General features: G+C 36.7%; 1 protein-coding gene across 6 annotated transcripts in view; it reads left to right on the top strand.

Moving 5' to 3' along the window:
* Positions 1 to 24,637, top strand: part of ST7 (suppression of tumorigenicity 7) — a 291,352-nt gene that overhangs the window by 161,672 nt on the left and 105,043 nt on the right. For all 6 annotated transcript variants that reach the window (XM_036759845.1, XM_036759844.1, XM_036759849.1 and 3 more), the window contains 4 exons: positions 1,027 to 1,186; positions 18,514 to 18,568; positions 19,523 to 19,638; positions 21,509 to 21,584. In XM_036759845.1, coding sequence (XP_036615740.1) covers positions 1,027 to 1,186; positions 18,514 to 18,568; positions 19,523 to 19,638; positions 21,509 to 21,584 — 407 coding nt within the window. The remainder of the gene's footprint in view (positions 1 to 1,026; positions 1,187 to 18,513; positions 18,569 to 19,522; positions 19,639 to 21,508; positions 21,585 to 24,637) is intronic.

Genomic DNA, 24,637 nt, shown 5'->3' with positions numbered 1-24,637 from the left:
TGATTCTGGACCAAGTCTATTCGGAGTAAAGAGATTTCTATAAAAATGGAAAATTTTGTTCATCTCAAGAAAATGTTGCAAGAGTCAATTATGGATACATTTGAGTATTATTAAATTTCTGCTATGGAATGAATTCCAGTCCTAGGGGTTGGGAGGCAACCAAATCCAAACCAAACACCTGTCACAGCGAGGGAGGAATGAAAAGCAGGTGGCAGAGAGAGAGAGAGAGGCACAGAGAGAAAAATTGGAGGAGGACTTTCTCAGTGTAGCCAAATAGTAGGTAAGATGGCTTGATACAGCCCTAGATTTTAGGAAGTCCCCTGTCAGTCTGTCAGCATATAATCTGGGGAATTTATTGTGAAGGAAACTTATTTTTCTTTTGTAATGCATGGACACAATAACAAATTAGTGGATTTATGAAGCAGGAAACTGTTGGGTATTTATTTAAAGCAGTTTTTAGTAGATATAACATTGGCAATGAATAAGTGGGTTATCAGTAGACTGCAAATTTTGGGGTGCCACATGATGGTTTCTCTCATCATGTAAAATGGATATTTCTTTTTAAAAAGTTAACTTGAAAAAGGAATTTTTCTGTCTTAACAAATTCCATACATGCACTCTATACAAATTCTACTACAGTTGAATGTCTAAACCAAATATTTGAATACTTAGATCAAACCCATCTCCAAAGTTTGCCCTGGATGTATCGTAAGTGTGTGTTTTAAAAATTCTTTCACCTACATTGACTTTCTATTAATGTGTGACAGCTCAACCCATAAAAATATTTTTACAGGAAACTTTTGCACCTGGATGAAGATTATATTAAATCTAGATGTGTCAATTGTTTTTTGCTTAATATAGCTATTTTTTCTTTTCAGCCTGTGTTAATAAGTAATATATTAACAATGTTAAGATTCAAAAATATAACAAATGTAGAGTCTAAGAGATACATATATAGAAGGCATTACAAATTACTTGGAATACAAATAAACACTCTTCAGTTGAACCTCTGTGCTTCTTTTCCAGATATTTGAATGGTGGTATTTTCGGAAGTATGGAACTTCTTTCATTGAGCAAGTATCAGTGAGTCATTTGCGCCCCCTTCTGGGAGGGGTAGACAATAACTCTCCTAGCAATTCAAACACAAGTAATGGGGATTCTGATTCAAACCGGCAAAGTGTATCAGGTATGTAGCTAATTTCAGCTTGCCACTTACCATTTCTCATCATTCACTTCTTCTGATGTGTGCCATCAAACAATGACAAGTTCAAGACCACTGGGTTATTTGCAACTAAGTCTGAATAAGGATGGAAACCTCTAAGCTAGGACAAGCAAATAAATTTACTGTAGATGGATATCCACAAAGAGGAATTTATTTTGAAATTGCCATCGTCTTAATCCTCAGAGACGTATCTTAATTTTTTGTCGTCTTCATTAGTGTGCTATAACAGCTGTATTCTTAAGTCTAGGTATTTCAGTCAAGCATTTACTAAATATCTACTCTACGGCAGGCACCATGAAAGACACTGGGAATACACATATAAAATATGAAACAGTTCTTATCCTCAAGAAGTATGATTTGGAAAATTAAGTGTCCTCATAATTTTCAGGAAGCAGTTGCTTTGAGTCTTTAGACTATATTTAATATAGGTGATCAAGTTTAGCAATCAGGTTTGCCAGTCATGGTGGTACAAACCTGTATCCTCTTCTACTGGGGAGTCAGAGGCTGGTGGATTGCTTGTGTTCAGGAGCTCTGAAATGCAGGCGAGCCAAAGGCAATCCAATGGCCATATTAGGTGTGGTACCAATACAGTGAGCCTCCTGGGATCAGAGGATTGCCAGGCTGCCTGAGGAAAACAGCATATTAAAGCTTCTGTCCCCACCAGAATTAGGGTGAGGATCAGCAGTGGCCTCTGCATTCACACCCTGGGTAGGAGAGGAAGAATCAGTCAATCAGGCGTATGCCTCAATCTATACAACCCAGATCCAAGTAACATAGTTACATTCCTTTAAAAAATATTATACATTTAAAGACATGATGTAAGATTTTTTTTGTTAGTATACTTTCCACACTACGAAGAATCTTTCATCTCTTTTTCTCTTTTAGATAAAATGTTGTCTGAGTGGTGGTAACTAGTTAAGATTATTTAGCAGATGACATATATATATATATACATATATATATGTGTATATATATATGTATATACACACACACACATACATACATATACATACATACATATGTGTGTATGCTATCCCATATAACAATTTTTTTTAAAGAAAGGAAAACAATCAGCTTAACTGATCCGTATCCTGAAAAATATCTGAAAACATGCTATGCATAACACCTGTGGACCTCCCCTCTTCACAAAGAGGTCATATTTCTTCATTCTATTCTTCCTTGATCTAATATTTTTATTACATTAGCTTTTGGTATTTTAATCTATAGTTCTTTCTATTTACATTGTTGTAATTACCGTACCTATTGTTTTCTTGGCTCTGCTCACTTTATTCTGGATTTGTTCACATAGATCCTTCCTTGTTTCTTTGTATTCATGACACCTATTTCTTACAATATAGTAATATTCCAATACACCACAATTTGTTTAGCCATTCCACAATTGATGGGCATCTACTTTGTTTCCAATTCTTTCCTGTCACAAAAAGTGCTGATCTAAATATTTAGGTGTATTTGGGGACTTTCTTTTGTATTGATGGCTTCCTTAGAATATAAGCCAAATAATGGAGTCTCTGGTTCAATGGACATTTTAGTCACTTTATTTGCATAATTCCAAATTGCTTTTTATAATAGTTATAGCATTTTAAATTTCCACCAACAATATATTACTATGTCTATCATCCCTTAATCCTTCCAGTAATGACTATTGACATTTTTTTTTCATCTTTTCCAATTTGCAGGGTGTGAAGTACAACCTTAGAGTTGTTTTGACTAGCATTTCTCTTATCAGTGATTTGGAATATTCTTTCATGTAGTCATGAAAGACTTTACTATTTTTTTTTTGAGAACTATTCTCTTGTCTTTTAGCCACTTATCTATTGGGGAATGGCTATCAGTAGACATAAATGTGTATATGTCTATGTATGTATGTATAAAAATGTTATGGATTGGATACCAAATCTTTATTAGAGAAATTTGATATGAAGATTTTTCCCTATTTAACCACTTCCCTTCTTATCTTTGTGTATGCAGCTTTTCAGTTTCATGTACTTGAAATTGTCTATTTTATCTTTTGTAATTGCTTCTATCTCTTCTTCAGTTAAGAATGTATCTCTTTCCCATAGGTATGAGAGATATATGATCTGCTTCCTTTCTTATTTTTTAATAGTATTATTTTTAATATTAAGGTTAAATATCCATTTATTATGTATTGTGGAATATGGTATCAGGTATTAGTGTAAGCCTGGTTTCTGCCAGACAGTTTTCCTAGCAGTTTTTAATCAAATAAAGAGTTTTTGCCTAGTTAATTTATGTTTTCCACATTGTTAAACAATGTTATTGAGTTTCTTTGATTTTCTCTTGTCTAGAATGCTCCTACCACTATTTTAAAAACAATACAAGATAGTTTTTGGTGATTTCTGCTTTATAATATAGTTGGTATTCTAAAAGTTCCATTACCCTCTTTGTCCCTAGTTTGTTCTTTTCAGCATTTTCCTTAATATTCTAAATCTTTTGTTTTTTCAAATTAATTTTGTTATTATTTTATCAAGTTCTATAAAGTATACTGTTGGTAATTTGATTAGTATAGCATTAGAAGTATAAATTAATTTTGGTAGTATTGTCATTTTTATTATATTGCTATGACCTAGCTATAAGCACTGAACATTTCCTCTAGCTATTTAAGTTATTTGTTTCTTTAAGGGCATTTTATAATTGAATCTATACAAGTCTTTTGGTTGCTTTGGTAGGATGACCTCCAAATATTTTATACATTTTGTAGTTATTTAGAATGAGATTTCCCTTTCTATTGTTGCTTCTTGTGTTTTGTTAATATTACATAGAAATACTGTTGATTCTTGAGGCTTTATTTTCTATCCTGCAGTTTGGTCAAGCTATTAATTGTCTCAGTATACCTAGGATTCTCCAGGTATACCATCACATCGTCAGTAAATATGGATAGTTTTATCTTCTCTATCTGTCTTCATGCCTTTCATTACTTTCTCTTATCTTAGTGCTAGTGCTATCAATTTCAGAACTATATCAAATAATAGCTAGAAGAGTGAGCACCATTATTTTACTCCCCTGTTTATTGGAAAAAGGTTCTAGTGTGTCCCCATTGCATATGATGCTTGCCTTTGGTTTCAGATAGATGCTTAAAAAAGATCCCTCCGTGCCTATACTTTGTTGAGTTTTTAGCATAAAAGAGTGTTGTACTTCTCCAAAGGCTTTCTAATGAGATGATCATGTGGTCTTGTAAGTTTTTGTCTTTAATATAATAAATTATGTTTATTGTTTTCTTAATGTTGAACTACTCTTGCATCCATGGTATTAATCCTATTTGGTTATAATGAATGATTTCTTAGATAGCTCACTATAGTCTATTTGACAGGATTTTGTTTAAAACTTCTTAGTCAATTTTCAATAATTATATTGGCCTATAGTTTTCTTTCTGTATTGTGTCTTTCCCTTGTTTAGGTATTAGGATTATATTTGCCTCATAAAATGATTCTGGTAGTGTGCTTTCTTTCTCAATTTTTGAAAACAACTTCTAAATTATGGGTACTAACTGTTCTTTAAAAGTTTGCTAGAATTCACCTGTAAATCCATCAGTTCTAGGATGGTTTTCCCCCTTTTGGTAGCTCCTTGATATGACAAGATCAATTTCCTTTTCTGAGATTGGGTTATTTAAGATCTCCGTTTGGGTATTTTATATCTTTGAAGGTATTCCTTTATTTTGTGTTCTCAGTTTTGTTAGCATATAGTTGTGCATAATATGTTCTGATTATTCTTTTTATTTCTTTTGGTTTTATTGTGATATTACCTTGCTCATTTGCTGTTCTATTGATTTGATTTTTTGCTCCCTTTTTAGTCAGATTAACTAAGGGTTTATCAATTTTATTAGTCTTTTCAAAGAACCAAGTTTTAGTTTTAATTATTATTCCTATGGGCTGTTTTGGTTTCCTATTTATCTATTTCTCCTCTAATTTTTAATATATCCTCTTTTGTGCTTAACTTAGGGTTGCTTATTTGTTGGCTTTCTAATTTTTAAAATGCATATTGAGTTCATTAATCCTCTCCTTTTCAATTTTATTAATGTGTATTTGCCAGGATATGCTTTTTTCCCCTGAGATCTGCTTTAGTGTATTCCAGAAATTTCAGTATGTTGTTTCATCATTTTTTTCTACAGTTATGACTTATTTCTATGCTTTTTTCTTTGATCCATTTCTTATTTAGGATTTCATTGTTAAGTCTCCATTTGGGCTTGTATCTTTTTTTGTGGTTGCTGCATCAATGACTAGTTTTATTGTTTTGTGGTCTGTAAAGAACATATTAACTATTTCTGTCTTCTTATATTGGTTTTTCTTTATCTCTGTGATGTAGTACATGGTCTATTTTTGTAAAAGCTCCTTGTGGTTCTGAGAAATATTTATGTTTTTGTAGTTCCATTTAGAAGATGTTTAAAGTCTTTCAAGTCTAATTTCTCCAGCAACTTGTTGAATTTATTTTCCCTTTTGTTTGTCTTTCTTTTAGACTTATCTAAGACTGAGAGAGGGATATTGAAATTTCTAGTCACTATTGTGATAATGTCTTTCCTTTCTGAAGCACAGAAAGTGTTTCCTTTATGAATTTGGATGTAATGGCATTTGGAGCCTAAAAGTTTATCACTAGTATTGGTTTGTTGTATGTGGCTCCCATCAGCTTAATTTAGTTTTGTTATGTATCACTTTTTATTTTTTGAATGTTTGTTTTTGCTTTGTCAGATAGCATGACTATCTTGACTTTGTCAGATAGCAAAGTCTCCTGCTTCTTTGGATTCACTTGACATATAGTAAGTTTTTTGCCATCCGCTCTGTTTTATTTTGTATACATACTTGTTTTTTAAATGTATTTCTTGTAAGCATCAAATGGTTATAGGGTTTTGTTTTCTTATCTAATTTGTTACTGTTATTTTATTTGATTGTTTAATCCATTCTCGTTTGAAGTTATAAGAGTTAGGTTTATATTTTTCTCCGTTTGTATTTTTTTCAGTTAAGATTTTTCCCTTTTCTGCTATAAACAGTACTATGTTCCTCCCATTACTTCATTTTAATCTTTTTTGAAGTGCCGTGTTCCCTCTGGCTTGCTTCCCCTCATTCTTGATCCCTTCCCCTCATTTGTTATCCCTTTCCCTTTGAAGTTTTGCTTATTAGTTTCTTTTTCTCTCCTGCTTTTATCTGGTCCACCCTTTTTTCCCTTCAGTGAAGTACTTCCTCTCCTCCTCTTCAACTAGTCCCATTTTTAAAAATTTCATTTTTGCACTCCTTTCCAAAAAATATTTCTTTCACTATCGTCATTATTCAACTTTTCTTTCTTCTCTAGGTGATCATTCTCTGATTCATGACTTCTCTAATTATCTAGTCTCTCTGTATTGCTCATGTAATAAAAACTTCCCAGGTCTCCATTCAAAGTACTTCCTCCTAGTCAGTTCTCGCCATTATCTTGTAGAGCTTGCTCTGTGGTTCCTCTTTTTCCATTGTTCATCATTTCCAGAACAGTGCTAATGATTATAAGTTTCAAAGAGGATACTGTCCTGTGGTAGAGTCCCTCTCCTACCACTTGCCTGATTATGCAGCCCACCATCTATATTCTCTCCCAGTTATTTTTTCCACCTTCAAAATCTCCTCCCTAGGTCCATTTACTCCTACTCCCCCAGATGCCAGTTGCCCTTAGGAGTTCCAACTCCCTGCCTCCTGAGGTAGGACAAGTGGACTTTTTAAGCCCTAGGCCACACCCAGCACAAGGTCTCTCTTTCCCTTTACAAAACATATCTTTTCACCCAGAGAAGCATTCATCAGTGGAAGCCCCTCCTACCACCAAAGTAAAGCCTCCTTCCTTCCCCTTTTCCTTCTCACCCATTTACCTGGCAGCCTTTTCTCTTTCTAAGGGGTCGCCTTTCCCTTGATTTGACCCCAGTACATCACACATTCCTCTCTGTCTCCCCACTCGAAAACCCTCCCATATACCGGTTCATGCAGTAATGTAGGCCCACCAAAAACAAACAAAAAAACCCTTAAAACAAAAAAAAAATTGATTCACCTGAAGGCAGATATCACCAGGTTCTGTCCATAATGCTCCAAGACCACTTTTTCACTGTCACTTCAAATAGACTTCTATCTTCGCACTTGTTTCCTTGTGTTCATTTAGAAAGAAGTCTTTTTGCTGTTTCTCTGTTACTTTTGTTCTTAGCTGCTGCATTTATTTACTCCTGCATTTCTGTTGTTTGAGGTGATTAAGAAGCAGATAATCTCTTCAGTTCTGATTTTCTTTCTACAAATATTCCAGATATTTCTTTATTATAGAACATTTATGTTTTGTCACATAGGATTAAACTTAGCTGTGCAGAGCAGGTCACCCTGGGCTTCATTCTTTGTTCTTTGGAATACAATATTCCACTCTCACTTTTGTTTTTGGTGGGTGCATAATAGTCTTGTGTTATTTGAATTTCCTTTCCTTTGTATTTGCAGGTCTTTCTCTTTGAATGCTTGTAGAACTTGTTGTTTCTGACTTGAGGTCGTCAAATTAAACCATTGATGTGTCTTGGAGTTTGTACCTCTGGGCTTGTTTTTTTTTTTTCCTGGAGGTTATCTATGAGTTTTTTCAGTTGGTATTCTACATTCATAAGTTCTGGGTAGTTCTTACTTTCATGGACAATGTTGTTAAGGATTTTGTCCTCTTGTGTTCTTCTGGGAGATAGGTAATCATTAGGTTGTAGCTATATATCATGTCTTCAAGATCAACATATTTTGCCTGCACAGTGAGTATATTTTCTTTTAAAATAATTAAATACTATTTCATTTTGCTTGTCTTCTAGATTGTCCTTTACTAAGGTATATTTGCATTCCCAGTCTATTGTTCTCTCTTATGCTTGGTAAGACTTGCCATTACTTATTCCATTTTTATGTTTTGTCCATTATTTTTGCTGTGCACACAAAAATCCACCCTCATAATTCTCATTTCTCTTTTGAACCACTTGGGAACACTGAGTCGTGATTCTACATTCTCTTCACATTCTACAGGGTCCTCTGTTTTATCAAGTGTTAGATCATTCTTCTTTGTTTTGCAGTATTTACTCATAGATGCCTGAACTAGTTTACTAGATCTGGAGGCCATTTTTCCTTCTGTTAATGTTTTGCCTGTTGATTTATCTGCTTACGTTCACATTATTTGAGCCGCTTCTTGAGGTCTTTAGCAATCTCAGTTCCCCACCTCCATTCCCATCCCCACTGCATTTTCTCCTACTGCTCACTTTCTCATTCTGTCCTCACTAATGGTTTCCTTGAGGGCTGGATCTCAGAGAGTCTCAGCTTCCTCTCATGATGGGCAATTCAGGTCTCTGCCCTAACATTTCTTTTGCATGTTCAGAACTGGCCCCAGCTGGATGTTGAGCTCTTTTATTCACATTTAGCAGCATGCTGCTCCCTCCACTAGGGTAATGACTTGGTGTCTTGCCTCATGCTTTCTTTCCCTTAGTTCTCTGGCTCAGCACCCGCAGTTCAGAGGGCTGCCCCATCGATGCTGTAGTATTACCTGCTGCAGCACTAGTTTGTTGTGGCCCTGTCTTCCGCACAGTTTTGTTCCTGGAGGTCTGCTGTGATCCACTCACTGAGCAAACTTCTTCAGCCTGACACTGGGGTCTCCAGGACACTATAAAGAGGGAGAAAGGAACAGGTTGTAGGGTTGGGTTATGTTGCAAGCTCTCCTGCCCTAGAGTCGTCTGGTGCAGCTTCACAGCCAGTGGCATGGGAGGTGGGAGGTGCTGAATGAGCTCAGGGTCAGTAAGTACCACTTCTTTTTTTTTTCTCCTAAGCAGCTTTCTTTTGGATTCTGAGTATCTTTGAGGATCAATACAGCTAATGTTGATTTCTTTTCAGCATATATTTTCTGTTTTGGCTAGGTTTAAGAGATTCTAGGGATCAGAGAAAAGATCTAGCCCTCCATCTTATTGCTCACATAATCCAGAAGTCCATAAATAATTCACGTTTATTTAAATTTATTTATTTATTTTATCTAGACCTCCCTCTTGATTTTATCTCAATGGGGAGCATCCAGTGTGGAAACTCCCTTCACTGAAGTGAAATTACAACTCCTAACAATGATAGCTAGCATTTATATATCCCTTTAGGGTTTTTACAAGGCTTGATATGTATTATCTTATTTGATTCTCAAAACAACCCTGTGACCTTGGTGCTACTTAAAGCAGAATGCTCTGACCTTCTCTCCCAGAGACAGACCAGCTTCCCCCAGGATTCTTAGGTGCTCTGAAAGGTTTGTGGATGTCTCTCTTCTTCTGCTCCTGACTTAAGGCCTTATCACCTGTATTCTCTCCATTTGTTAGGAGCTAGTGACTTTGTACCCTGTTCCATTTAGCACTTAACCTGAGGTAGCTTTTACAAAGGGAGGTTTACTTAAGAATGTCAAGAACAAATGTACAAATATTTCTCCCAATGTTTGCATGACATACTCTCCTTTATACACCCTTTTTCTTTAGGGGACTAGGTTCAAAACTAAGCTCAGTGCCTACATGGCATTGATCCCATGAAGTGCATGTCCAGATGTGGCAGCATTAGTGCTGAGTGAGTCTCCTTTTAGTTTTTGCTAGTATAAGTCCAGAAAGTTAGGTCGTTCCTTTCTCAATCAGGCATTGATGCTAGACGGACTGTAACACCCAGCTGAATTCCAACATCAGGATTCCTATAGGTTGTTCTCTTGATCGCAAAGATCAGAGACTGCATTCTCTTCACTTAGAAAGGAAACAAGCAAATTAAAAAGGCCAAGGATGAAAGCCTGTTTCTGGGGAGACAATAAACCCTCTTTGTGGGGGCGATAGGCCTCCATTACCACATGGTCTGTCATTGAATGCAGTGAGAAAAGGAGTCTCTGAGTTCTGAATGGAGCAGACGGATGATTCAAATTGACTTAGACTTTTTAAAAAATGTTGACAGTTAACTCACAATCATGGGATTACCTGTTCAGGACCCATTACAGAATATCTACAAATGCTCCACAGTTTTTCCAAGTCACCTCCCCATCTATTATCCCAACCCTCAAGACTTAGTCTTAAGAGTTGCCAGCAATATCAAAATATTAAATAACCCACCCCTGGTTTTAGAGTCAGGATGTGTTATAGGCAAGTCTTTCTGACCCTAAGGCCTGTGAGACCACTCACAGGAATAAATAAGGCAGAGGTGACCAGCCTGAATGTCTGGAAGACATTTTTACATAAATTTATATGAAGTTCTTCCTTTGGAGTGAAAAACAAGAACAGCTGGTTCTGTTTGCACAGGTATGAGTTTCTCAGCCTTTTCTTGCTGGCCAGTTCATTTGTCCTTATCTCAGACCTCATGTAGCTTTCACTAGAATTACCCTTCATCTGTAAAACTGATGGGTTTGGACTAGATGACCTATGTGTTGAGGTTTCTTCCCACTCTGCAGCTGTGATCCTATTAAATTTAATATATTACAGTGAGTAGAAGCACCCAGAAGAGAATCATAATAGTTGGCATTTAATAGGATTCTTTACAAGTTTACAAGCTGCTTTCCTCACAACAGCCCTGCAAGGCAGGTACAAACATTATAAGGCAGTACAGGTATTATTCTTTGCATTTTAGAAATGAGGCAGCTGTCTCTGGGATATTTAAGTGACTTGCATGACCAGGCCAGTACGTGAATATTCTGAGAATAGCTAGCATTTATATAGCTCTTCAGGGTTTGTAAAGCACTCTATAGATAGTATCTCATTTGATCCTTACAACCCACTCTAAGAGGTAGGTGCTATTATGATTCCCATTTTGCAGATAAGGAAACTGAGGCAGATGGAGGTGAAGCTGTTTGCTCAGGTTTATGTAAGTAATATGTGGCTGAGGCAGGAATCAAATTCAGGTTTTCCTCAAGCCTAGTCCAGCACTCCCTATTATAACAGCATAAGAAAGGCAAAATCCAAAGAAGGAAACATTGAATATTTGGTATTTACAGGTAGCATATAAACTATTGTTTACTTTGTTGACCTCTTTGTAGACCTCTGAACCAAAAATGCAAAGATCTGAATTCATACCTCCATTAATTCATGGGAAGACTTAGGAAAAAATCACTGTTTGTATATTTCTCCTTAAGTGAAAAAGGAATATCACGTGCGCTTCCCTAAATTATGTTAGGCATTTTTTAAGGTGAAAGGAGGTAGCTTACATGAAAGAATTTGGGGGCTTCTTAGAAAAAATTATATCTAGAAATCAAGCTGTTTCCTGCAGCTGTTGCTGTTGTTCATGATAATGTCATCATCAGCATGAGCACATTTCTGCTCCTTGGAAGATGTAACTGTGGGAGAAGCCCTGCCTCATTCTGATAAAGTTCTTTTAAAGCCACTGGGAAAAGGAGACTAAGATTTATTCTAAATTTTGCAATACAGATTTTAGAAACCAAGGAACTTGAATCTCTATAACCACAGCTGCTTCTATGTGTTTAACTACCTCTTCCTAGAATTTCTTGGTTTTCATGGTTGACAAATTCTCTCCTTGAGAAATCTTTGCTATACAGGGTATTTGGTATACAGGGAAATTCCAGTTCTTCTTACAGCTCTTCTCTGCTGTAGCGGCAGACAGTCAGTAGAAAAGCATGTATTAAATATAAATAGCTACTCTTGTTTTGAGCACAGTGGTAGGCAGTAGAGTTACAGAGACAAAAATGAAGCAGTCTCTTGGCAAGGCAACAACATAGCATTGAAAAGTGGATACCTTATTTAGACAAAATCAATACAAGGTAATTTTGGGAGGTGGGGAAGCACTAGCTGCTGGGATTTGGATGGTAGAGTGGGGAATGGGGAATCAGCAAAGACCTCCTGCAAGAGGTGGTATTGGATGCATCCTAACCATGCTTTGAGTTCTCCAATCCAGCCAGGTGTAGGTATGCCATATATAATCTCATTGACTTCCCTATCAGGCTGAATTTTTTTTTTGGAGGAGGAGGGGAGGGTGAGGCAGTTGGGGTTAAGTGACAGGCCCAGTGTCACACGGCTAGTAAGTGTCAAGTGTCTGAGGTCAGATTTGAACTCAGGTCCTCCTGATGACTCCAGGGCCTGTGCTCTATCCACTGCACAACCTAGCTGCCTCTCAGGCTGATATTTAATGTCATCTTCCTCAGTTCTGTCTGTCTCAAACCTACGAGTCAGAGTTATTCATTCAGTAGGCACCTTAGGATACATTAAACCAAGACTTCTGAATATAAACTGTTCTGTAGAAGGATTAATGTTAAGACTGAGTATCAAGAGATCTAGGTACTCTTCTAATGATCTAGTCCATGACCTTGGTAATCATTCAATTCATATAATCCCTGTAGAATGTTTTGAGGGCTCCTCCTCAAGAAATATTTATTGAATGCTTTCCATCTACAAAACACTGTCTTCTGTGGGGCATGTAAGGAAATATAAAATTGGATAGAATCCTATAAATCAATGAGATTAAAATCCAGTTAGGAAAGATAGATACATATATTTAGAGCTAGAAAGGATCTTAAAGTTCATAATGTCATAGATTTAGCTCTGATGGGATACAAGACTAGGATATTAGAGATCATTTATTCAAGTGCTCTATTTTTCAGATAAAGAAGTGGTTAAGTGACTTGCCCAAGGCCACACAGGCAACATATGGCAAAAATCAGAACTAGAAGTCAATGCTTCTGAATTCAAGCCCAGAGTTCTTTTCATTAGACTACAGTGGCTTTCATTTTTTAAAATATGATTCTTCCTGCCCAGTTTATATCTTTGAAACATTTGACATTCATAACATTTGCATGCTAGGTTTTGATCATGGAGGGCTGTGCTTGAATCATTTCTAGCTTGGTCTACATAGCTTGTGCTTTTGCAATCTCAGGGTCATCACCATCTCATAATTTCACATATGATTATGACTTGAGTGGAGGTGGGAAAGTGGTTGTTGTACTTGGGGGGCAGTGGCTGGAGCAGATAGGGAAATGGTAGAAAAACAAGGTTGAAAAAGTAGATTAGGGAATATTGTTTTTCATCTAATTGAAGGTCCTTGCCATTGTACTGTCTTATTTTCTTAGACAACATGTAAACATTCCAAAGGACAGATAATTTTCTGTAGACCTAAAGGATTAGGTGTAATGCTTTATATTACACATTCTGTTTGGATATCATTTGAGAGAACTGGAGTGGAGCAAACGATCTTGTCAGCTCTTGTGGCATTGACCATGGATGGATAGAGATGGAAGCCTTAGAGATAAGTGTACGTCATTCCAGAGACTTAAGGAAACAAAAAGTAATGACATTAATGCACCCTTGTTAGAATCCCAGGCAGCTTTTTCATGGCAGTCAAAGGGTACTAGCTGATCTTCAGAGAGGATGGAAAATTCTACTTGGAGTTAAAATACGCTTAAATCTGATTAAAGTATAGAACAAGCGAGATAAGAAGCTGGGCATCATGTGGAAAAGCTTTGCCTCTCCAGAGACCCGAGTTTAAGCTCTTGCCTTCAGACTTCATGATCTAATGAATTTGGCAGTAACATCCTTCGTCCACATCACTGAAACATCAGGCAGCCTGATATTTATGGGGTATGTTGCTCAGGGCCCTTCTGTCCAAAGACGGTCTCTCACAGGATTGAATTAAGGAGAGCAGCAAAGAAGAAATCAACAGAATTGTGACCGAATTTAAGAAGACTGTGTAATAATGCCACAAAATGTTTTTCTTCCAAATGACCACTTCTCAACTCGATTTTAAGATAAAATTACATTGAAGCTAAGAGATCTTTTGCTTGCTTTTTATCAAAGAGAAAATCTAAGCAGTTTAAATTTCTTCTTGTATTGAAGGAAATTGTGTTATCCTAGATCCTGCACATTTAAATTATATCTACATGCTTTCTGTAGCTGCTTGTTCTTGAAAATACTATATATGCCATCCTTTGCCATTTAATTTTTATGTATATCTGAACTTTCAGCTATAAAGATATATTAATGAAGGTGTTTCCTAGGGATACTTCTTACATTTAGAACATTTGTTATCTAGAACATAAAAGTTCTAGGCTTTGAACATGTTTGTGTATGTGTGTGTGTGTATACATACCTGTGTGTCTGTATATGTGTACATATCTGTGTATTTTGCACGATATAAAGTATGCTAGGAAGTATTCTTCATTAATATATTCAGATATACGTAAAAATTAAATGGTAAAGATGGCACATGTACGTATACACACATATGTATATATCACATGCATATGTAGAACAGCTTTTAAAACAGAAACGATTGTACAATACCGTCAGTGAATCATATTTTTAAAGGTGTAGTTTTCAGGTACAAAATCAAGTCACACTTGTTCATAATGATGTTTGTTACACCCCCTGCTGGTCATATAGCAACACTACACAATTGAAGACTGACTTGGGATACATCTCTGTTATCTTACATTAACTTCATGCCACTGAGATCATGAATCCAGAGGAGGACTTAGAGGTCTTCTAATCCAGCCCTCTCATTTAACAGATGAGAAAACTGAGACCTTGAGTGTTTAAGTAATTTGCTCAAGATCACATAGGTAGTACTGGCAGAGCTGGGATTTGAACCTGGCACCACTGACTCACAGAACAGAGATTTTCACCTTGTACCACACTGACCTATATGCTATACTGTTCCATACTACACTACACTAAAATTCTTTGGAGTTACTTATGTGTTAAGCAACTGAATTTATTTTAGATATATAATGGAATGTAAAATGTTTAGGGAAGTTTATTTTATAATTTACCAACATAACAGTGGGTCTACTTCCTGGTAATGAACTGAACCATCTAGTAATTATGTCAGAGGGCTGTTTTGAGAATTGAATGAGATAATGTCTATACGTTAGCTTTGTAAAGTTTAAAGGGTTTTCTCCAGGGTGCCTCCAAATCTTAGTGCAGTTTAAGGTTTTAATAACTATTCTCATCCACATTGTTATCATAGTGCCCTGTGGGGGAAATTTCTTAATTTCTTACTGAACTTTGAAACACATAGTTTATTATCAACGGTTCCGAAAAAGTTCAGTAATGTAACACTGTAACAACAATAATAGCTGAAATTTTTACATGGGTCATTAAGGTCTGCAAAATACTTTAGTTCATTATCTAATTTGAGCTTCAGAACAGTTTTGCTAAGTGGGTACCAGAATTATCATCCTGGCTTTACAGATTAGAAAACTAAGTCTCATATAGTCCTACATATAAGTGTTGGAAGTCAGATTTGGACAGATCTTACCGGATTCCAAATCCACAGCTTTTTACTAATATCCTCATTGCCCCATTCTCACCTCTGTCCATAGCCAGTTTGTGTCACATGTGTGTGCTTTCTTCCCTCCTCTGATACCACAGCCACCCTGGGACAAGCCCGTCATCACCTCATACCTGGACTGTTGCAATACCTTTCTGCTTTGTCACCCTGCGTCACGTTTCCCCCTCCAGTTCTCTCTCCACTCATTTATTGAAGTAATATTCCCACATCACTGATTTAATCTTATCTATCTTCCCCCTCTTCCCAACTCCAGTGGCTCCCTATTTCCTCCAGGATCAAATGCAAAATTCTCTGTTTGGCTCCTAAAGCTCATCATAACCTTGCCCCTTCTGTCTTGCCAGTGTTCTCCCACCTTCCTCCCCTCCATGTATGCCAGTGATAATGGACTCCTGGCTGTTCTTTACACAAAACATTCTGTTTCCTAATTCTGTATTTTCACTGGCTATTCCCTCATGCCTAAAATTCTTTCCCATTTCATCTCTGCTTTCTGGCTTCCTTCAAGTCCCTTCAAGTACTACCTTCTGCAAGGATCCTTTCCTGGTCCTTCTTACCTTCACTGGTCTCTTCTCCTTCAGATTATCTCCGGTTTGCCCTGTATATATCTTGCTCGCACATAGTTGTTGGCAGGTCGTTTTCCCTCCCTGGTGCAAGGACTATCTTTTGCTTTGCTTTGTATTCTCAGGACTTAGTATGGTGACTGATAGAAGGCTCTTAATAGATACTTGTTGGCTTGTTATCAAATATAAACCTTGTAGAATGTGTTGGTAGCCTTAAGTATAATAAATTTTATAATCTATGCTCCAAATGTTCATGACACAAAAATAAAGATTTAATTTATGAGGGTGTTGATCTTCTCTTTGTTTGATCACCTGTCGTGAAAGAGAAAACCTCTTCATAGACATTCCATTAGATTTGCGAAAACCAACTGTAACTTGCTATAGGTGGGTCATAGATCAGAGGAAATTTTTGTTAAAAATCAACAGGCGTCATAAATTTTCCACCTGGTAGATCACAATATACTGAAGCTCTGTAATATCTTATAGTATTTTCAGTGACCTAGTACAGTTCCCCAATATGACTTGGGCATTTGGGATGAAAAATCTTTTCATATTGGTGCCCTTCCGGAACAGATTCCCATAAGTCTGGCACACACTGACCTCTGCTGGTATGGCCTGCTCACTACTTTTCCCTCACAGTATTTTGGTCAGTTATTCACTGCTTTGCTACCCATGTAGTTACACTGCTTGTTCTTTTCATGTATCTTTACTGGTCTGATCAGCTGTGCTTTTCTTTGATGGGTTCTTCTCTAAGCTGGAGCACTTTCACTCACCCAGGGAAGCCATAGCTGAAAATCTATGTATGAAAAATTAATAATAATGATTAAGTGTTAGTAGTGATAACAATGAGCTTTAAGTCTTATAAAGTACTTTCCTTGAAACACCCTTGTGAGTTAGGCTATATAATTACCATTATTTCCATTTTACAGATGAGGGAACTAAGGTTCAGAAAGGTTAAACAGTTTGTCTAGGATATAAACAATCAGGAGTGGTAAATGCCTTACAAATACAGACTCACAGGGAGTGAGGAAGAAGAGGGACAAAGTCCTCTGAAAGAAGCATTTTCAGATCTCCCCACATACTACTTCCTCCCCACTGAAAGTGCCTTGTAAAATCTGGGCAATCCCTAGGTCTCTTTGGGCTTCAGCATCCTCGTCAGTAAAATAATGGGTCTGTATTAGATGATCTCCCAGGTGCCTCTGGCTTGAAAATTCTGTGGTTTTATATTTTGATTTGAAGATGAGCCACTTGTGCGCCTTTAAAGTTGGCAAACCATTTAAATTCTGTTGTCTTAAACTTCCTTCTGTCATTGAGCTTCCCTTCTCATTCCTGGAATTGTCTGAACTCATGCTAGGTCAGCGTCTACTCTGGTTTTGTAATTGATTTTGTTTTCATAAACAATATCATTTTGATTTTTGTACTTTAAAAGCTGAGAAGCTAAAACCAATCGAACCTGACCCTTTCTGTCTCTGACCAATAAAGTTACCTGCATTACGGTGTCTTAATAAAGAATGATTAATTTTCTATTCACAAAGTTAATAGCCATAACTGGCCGTAGCTTAATGTTCTTATTCTCCTTGGCTCGTTTTGATATTAATTCATCTCCTTACATGCCTGTGCAATCACTGAAATAGTGTATTAAATCTTATTTCTTCCTGCCCTCCAATCTCTACAATAATAATAGTAACTGGCATTTTTCTGTAGGCTTTTTAAAATTTACAGAGCAGTACCTTATTATCTTCTTTGAATCACAGCAGTGTCTAACAAACATTGTTATCCCTACTTTACAGATAAGAAAACTGAGGTTCAGAGGTTAAAGGATTTGCTCGTGGTCACGTAGGCAATAAACATCTCTAATACGAAAAGATATTAAAATTTTAAGAAAAAATCTAAGGCTATTAAAAAAGCTCTTTTTCAATTCTACTTGCATTATGTTTCACAGTTAGAATTCATCGTGGAATTTTCTTGGTGCTGAAAAGGAAATCAGAATCTCTTCTATATCAAGCTCAGAGAATAGCAGCTTACAAAGGGGCTTCAAACTTTACAAAATATTTTCTTTATGATAGCTTTATGAGATAGAGAACACATGTATTATTTCTGTTTGAAGGCCATGAGACTGAGTTTAATGATTTGCCCAGGGTCACATGGCTAGTCAGGGATAGAGCCAGAACTAAAGGACTATTTAGGGTGGACCTTCGAGGTGATCTGGCACAACTTCCTTGTTTTACAAATAAGTAAGGTGAGGCACAAAGACATTAAGTGACACAACGTTACGCATTTGGCCAGAACCCAGGTCTCCCGATAGCTTGTCTCGTGTTGTTTTTTTTCCCCATAAGTAAAACCGTCTTCATGTTTGGTCTGTAAATAAAATTATGTTATGATGTGGACAAATAAGGTTTGCTGAATTAATGAATTGTTCTTTTCCTTGATTCTATTAATTATTTTATATTTTTCTTTGCTATAGAGTGCAAGGTTTGGCGAAATCCATTAAATCTATTTAGAGGAGCCGAATATAATCGGTAAGTATTTTAAAAGTTTGATGAAGTAAAGCTTTCTAGTTTTCCTCTAGAACTAATAGGGCTCCCTGGCCCCATTCCGCAGGAATCCTTGGCGTGCCTTGCTGGGGACCCAGTTCTTTGTTGAGGGAACTCAGCCATGGTGACTTGTGATGTAGCTTGTGTTACGGGAAGACTGTAGCTCTACAGCTGGAAGGAATCTTAGAGGTCATCTAGAATAGCCTCCTCATCTTGAATGTGAGAAAACCAAGGCCCAGAAAAGTTAAATAACTGGCCCAAGGTCACATAGGTGACCAAGCTCGATTTAAGCCTGAGTCCTACGATGGCAGATTCTCTCTCCCTAAAAATGGAACACAGGAGAAAAATCAACATATCACGACAACTCTCCTTCTGTTAGCATGAAACATTGCCGACTGTTCTGTAAACATTTTTAACACAGACAGGAATTTAGATGTCTTAATAGGAACTGTAATTTATATGGGCCCACCATTTCTCTAATGCTTTATGCTACAGATGTATCACTGAATCAAAATGTTTTGAAGCTTCTCTGGCACATATTAATAAAGAGGAATTACAGGAGATATATTCGAATTTAATTTAGTAAAGTAATTGGGCAAATTGGAGCATTTCCATGGCTTTTGAAAAATATTCCTATTCATTATCATTAGTTGGTTAAAAAAAAACTACTTTCTTTAGCACCTTGTCTGTGGCAAGTCATAATTCAGGCCAGAACTATAGAAAAAATTATTATTTTAATTGTTTCTACCAGTACACAACTCTGGAAGGGATGAAGTTATGATTAAAACAAATTGTGAGCCATATACTTTTGGTACTTATTTATAAAAATGTTTTAATGTATAGGTGAGGTTGGTATTCTTACACCTATGTAGATAAATGGCATATAGATCTTTTTGTTTCTCCCTCAGAAGTATCTGACTGCTATATCTTCCTTTATAGGTATACATGGGTAACAGGACGAGAGCCTTTGACTTATTATGACATGAATCTTTCAGCACAGGACCATCAGACATTCTTTACATGTGACACAGATCATTTGCGGCCTGCAGATGCAAGTAAGAAATGTGTTTCAGATACATTCTGCATAGAAGTTATGAGGGAAAAAATGATAGATGAAACCCCATTTGGGGAAAATCTTATAATCAAAGGTTTATACACATAAAGAGTTATAAATTGGGGGACAAAATTCAAATTTTGTCCTTTTGTTGTTGGTTTTATAGAAAGCTTTAACAAGCAATCAGCAAGCACTTCTTAGGTACCTACTTATGTGTCAAGACTCGGATAGGCCCTGGAGATACAGAGATAAAGAATGAAGCAACCTGTACTTGTAAAGAGCTTACATTCTAATGGGGGAGACCACAAATACATATGTAAGTATGTACAGAATGAATTTAAAGAGAATAGCTAAAAATAAATACAAATTAGCTGTATGTGCTAGGGAAGTTAGGAGGGGAGGGCTTTAGCAATTGAGGAGAATCAGCAAAGGCTTCATTCATGTGAAAGGTTATGCCTGAACTGCTACTTGAAGGAAGAGAGGGATTCTATGAGTTAGAGGTAAGAGGAAGTGCATTCCTGGCCTGGAGATGGGAGATGGAGCAAATCATGTGAGGAGCAGAGGGAGAGAAGGCCAGTTTGGCTGGATAGCAGATTGTAGGAGGGGAGGTCATGTCCATTGAGGCTGGAAACATAGTCTAAGGCCAGGTGGTTGTGAAACATTTTTAATGCTAAACACAGGAATTTATGTTTTATCCCAGTGGTAATTTAGGAGGTATTGGAATTTTTATTGAGTAGGGGAGTAACCTGATCAGATGTGTGTTTAAAGAAAATCACTTTGGCCACAGTGTGGAGGATGGAGTAAGGAGCAGCAAGACCAGTTGGGAGGCCATTACTAGAATCTCGGTGAGAAGAGGTGAAGGCCTGTGATGGCATATAGATGAGAATGGCATCCTCTGTGAATAATGACCAAGAGTAGGGACCTTCCTGAATGCCTTTAAATGTGTCTTGATGTACAAAAATGAGGATTGCATTCAGGTTTTGTTTTTTTTTTTCAAATGCAGCTATTGTGTTAAAGCAAGCTACTCTTAAGATTCGGAATCTGCCTCTTGAGTGATTGAATGAAAACACTTTGGTTAGAACTTAAGGACTGGTGAATGTAAATGATAAGAGTTCCATCCTTTTTAGTTGATTCATCATCAGTCGTGCTTCACTGAGCAGTCCACTAGGCCTGTATGGTAATGGCTATAATAGGTAACTGTGTGTGCTTTGTTTTGCAAAAGAAACAATTTTAAGGGAAACTTTTGACTCCTTTTGTCCAACAGGACATGCTGTGTGCGTGTGTGTGTGTGTGTGTGTGTGCGTGCGTGTGTGTGTGTGTGTGCGCGCGCGCGCGTGTGTGTGTGTGTGTGTGTGTGTGTGTACACACACATCTATGCACGCATACAACAAAAATTTTAAGTTCTCTGCCTGCATGTCAACTGAAAAAATGGTATAGCATGGCACTGTAATGTCCAGGGGCTTGCAGCAAGCATTTTCAATAGAGAAATGGCAAATATAAATGATGCTATTGACAAAATTGGAAGGGAAGATATCAATACTTCAGTCTTCTGAGGACGTAGAAGAATAAGTGTGTTTTTATTCTGACTTTTAAATTCAGTGACCAGGGACCTATTAGAAACTTCTTTTCTTTATTTTCTTGAATCTTCAAATATAAATTCTTTAAACACATCTGTGAACAAAGGCTTAATGCAATCTGAGTATAAAAGAGAATAGCAAATTCAATTGATTGTGTAACTTTAGGGAGACTGGATGATTCTCTTGGTATGTAAAGTATTTCCTAATTCAAGCAGTTAATTAGATGTCACAGTATACTTGATTTCTTCTGATGCTTCTATGATTGACGTGTTTTTGTCTTTTTTAATTTAATAGTCATGCAGAAAGCCTGGAGAGAAAGGAACCCCCAAGCAAGAATTTCTGCAGCACATGAAGCCTTAGAGTTAAATGAGTAAGTGAGAAGAATACTTTGTCTTTTCTTAATCTCCATGTTGAAAATTCCATCCTTGGCTGGAATGCAGAGTTAACATTGATATCAGATTGTAATAGATTGTGAATTTGAACTAGATATTTATATGTAGAGAAATGAATTTTTAATAAAAATTTTTTATCACAAACACACAGAGATGATATAGTAGATTTTCAGACCTAATTGAAATTCATGATGCCATGCAAATACAAAATTAGTATAATCACTTGCATTTTAAATAGAAGAAATTGTAAGGGATTCACAATTCTCTTTGGTGCTATCATATTTTTTAGACATTATCCCTGCTAATGGGAGAAGCATACCACAGATATAAATAATGAAATATATATATATATACATACACACACACACACACACACACACACACAGAGATATATATATATATATTTCAAAGATATACAAAAACAAATGCTGCCCTGACAGTGCTGTTAAACACGTTGGAACCAGGTGCTAAGGGAGGTTGTGTGGTCTCCTTTGTAAATTTACAGGCAAGGTCTTAAAAAAAATTGAGAAATCCTCATATAGGCTTGGGAAAGTTTAAATCTAGTACTGCATGCGGTGAGGGGGATTCGTATAAAATTCAGCAAATATTTATTAAGTATCAACTGTGGGCGCTATGAATAGGGGGAGATACTCAACTTAGATCAGACATAGTCCCAGTCTACATTTATAGGGCTTACAGCCTGAAGCAGGGTATGACACGTAGACAAATAACTATAAAGAATAATAATAGCCAATATTTAATGTAGCGTTTTATGGTTTGGAGATAGACAAATGAGATTTCTCCATTTTACTGATGTTAAGCCTGAAGCTAAGTGATTGGCTTGTTGTAGTATTACCAGTATTGGTGTTAGTCTTCTGAGTCCAAATCTGAAGCCAAATCCATTATACTACGTTATGCCACAAAGGCTCCTCTGTCCCCCACATAAGTAAATAAGAAGTGTAAAGTGCAACGTGAGGTCCAACAGTGATCAAGAAACGGTTTTGCAGAGTAGGTGACATATGACTTCGATTTCAAAGGATGGGTAAATTGGCTGTCTTGACAGGGTCCATTCTCAAAGCAGAGTCTTGGAAAACAAGAAGCTAGCCCCAACCCTCCTATAAGTGACTGATTCAACTGTTATCCCCCCACTGCCAATTAGAAGGGCCATTTATCAGAAACAAAATTAATCAGTAAATTTGGGTTTTATTTAGTATTTATTTTCTCTCCTGTGGCCTTACCAAGATGCTGATAAACAAGAAAATGGATAAGATAGAAAGGTAAATTGTATCATCTGACCCAGGATAAACAGTATCTAATATTACTCATTATTTCTCTGTTACATTTTATTTTCCCAAAGTCTCTTGACATAATTAAAGAAGTATCTGTTTTACCACCATACTTCCTATTGAGAATTAGTTAATTAATTATTTCTTACTAAGATTAAGTGGGGGAACATTATTAAAAGGATTTGAGTCTTAACTCTGGGAAATGACAGTTGACGGTACTGTAGCTGGAAAGGAATCTGAACTGTGAGAAACTGAGCGTCAGAGAAATTAAATGATTTGCCCATAGAAGTTGTATAAGTGAATTCAATTTCAGGATTTAAATCTATGCTTTCTGGCTCCAAAGAAAATGCTCTTTTCATTGGACCATAAGTAAATCTACCTTCTCTTTATCATCCATTATGTATATTCTGTGTAGCCCAAATGGCAGTTATTTCCCTTTTTTGTTCTTCTTTCCTCTAAAATACCTAAGTAATATTGTTTTTCTCATCCTTACTGTTCCTTGCTGGTTTTAACTCATTTTCAGCTTTAATCTTCTTGATATTATGGATACAGAAGGGGAGTGGAGTAGAGTGGATGAAATGTTGGACTTCTAGTCAGGAAGATGAGAGTTCAAATTCCATGTCACAACCTGTCTAAAGTATCTTAAAATAGTTGTAATAATGCCAGTAGTACCTACTGTGTAAGGTTGTTGTGAGACAGAAGGGAGACATTTTATAAATGTTAGTTGTTGTTGTCATCTTAATATTTTGTGAAATGATTCCTCAGTGTTTTCAAGTTAACATTTCAAGATTTGTGTGTTTTCAAGATTTTTTTATAAGATTGTGGAATCACTAGAACAGATTTCCTTATTGTATATGTGAACTGATACAGCCACTCTTCTGTGCCATTTTAACTTACTCAAAAAAGCACGTCAGGGTCTGACATGTTTTAAGGTCAGTAGGATTCCTTTGTCACTGATGATGACAAGAAAATCATTACAGAAACTCTGACATGCGTTCCATTTTTGTTTCAGTTTCAACTGTGAATGCCCCTGGGTTGATGAGACTCAATTGGGATTCACCCCAAGCTTTTTAGAGGGCTCCATTCACCATCCTTGTAACTTGCCAAAACAAAGTATCCCTCCTGGCCACTAGTCCCCTATATATTTTGTCTCATCTATTACAATATATAAACTACTTGAGGGCAGGAGGGACTGCCTTTGCTTTTGTATTAGTATCCAGAGCTTAGCAGAGTACTGAATACATAGTACTTCATAATGCTCTTCCCTCTTCTTTCTCCCTCTCTCCTTTCCTTCCTCCTTTTCCCCCTCTCTCTGTCTCTTCCTTTCTCTTCCTCCATCTCTTTGTTTTGTGAGGTCACAAGATAGATTTAGATTTGGAAGGGGCCTTGCAGGGCCCTCTAGTCCTTCCACTCATTTTACAGATGAGGAAACTGAGGCTTAGAGAGGCTAATTGACTTGCTCTAGGGTGTTAAGGTAAATGGCAGACAAGATTCAAACTCAAGTCCTCCGATTCCAAGTCTATCACTCTTTTCCCTGTACCATGCTTCCTTTGCTCATAATCTTCCACCACCCCTTTCCGTATGAGTTTGTCATCTTAACCAGTGTTGCCTCTGCCATTTGTCTCTGCTTGGCAAAGAGAGCAAGTGTTTATACTGCCTTGTATTATTAATGTATTTCTGCTTAATAAGAAGATCTTTTCCATCCATTAGTAGGCCCGTGTGAGCTGCTTAAGTCACATGGAAGC

This window comes from Trichosurus vulpecula, chromosome 5 (assembly GCF_011100635.1).
Source record: "Trichosurus vulpecula isolate mTriVul1 chromosome 5, mTriVul1.pri, whole genome shotgun sequence".
Lineage (NCBI taxonomy): Eukaryota > Metazoa > Chordata > Mammalia > Diprotodontia > Phalangeridae > Trichosurus > Trichosurus vulpecula.
Note: the sequence above shows the minus strand (reverse complement) of the source record. Positions and strands in the feature narration are given on the sequence as shown.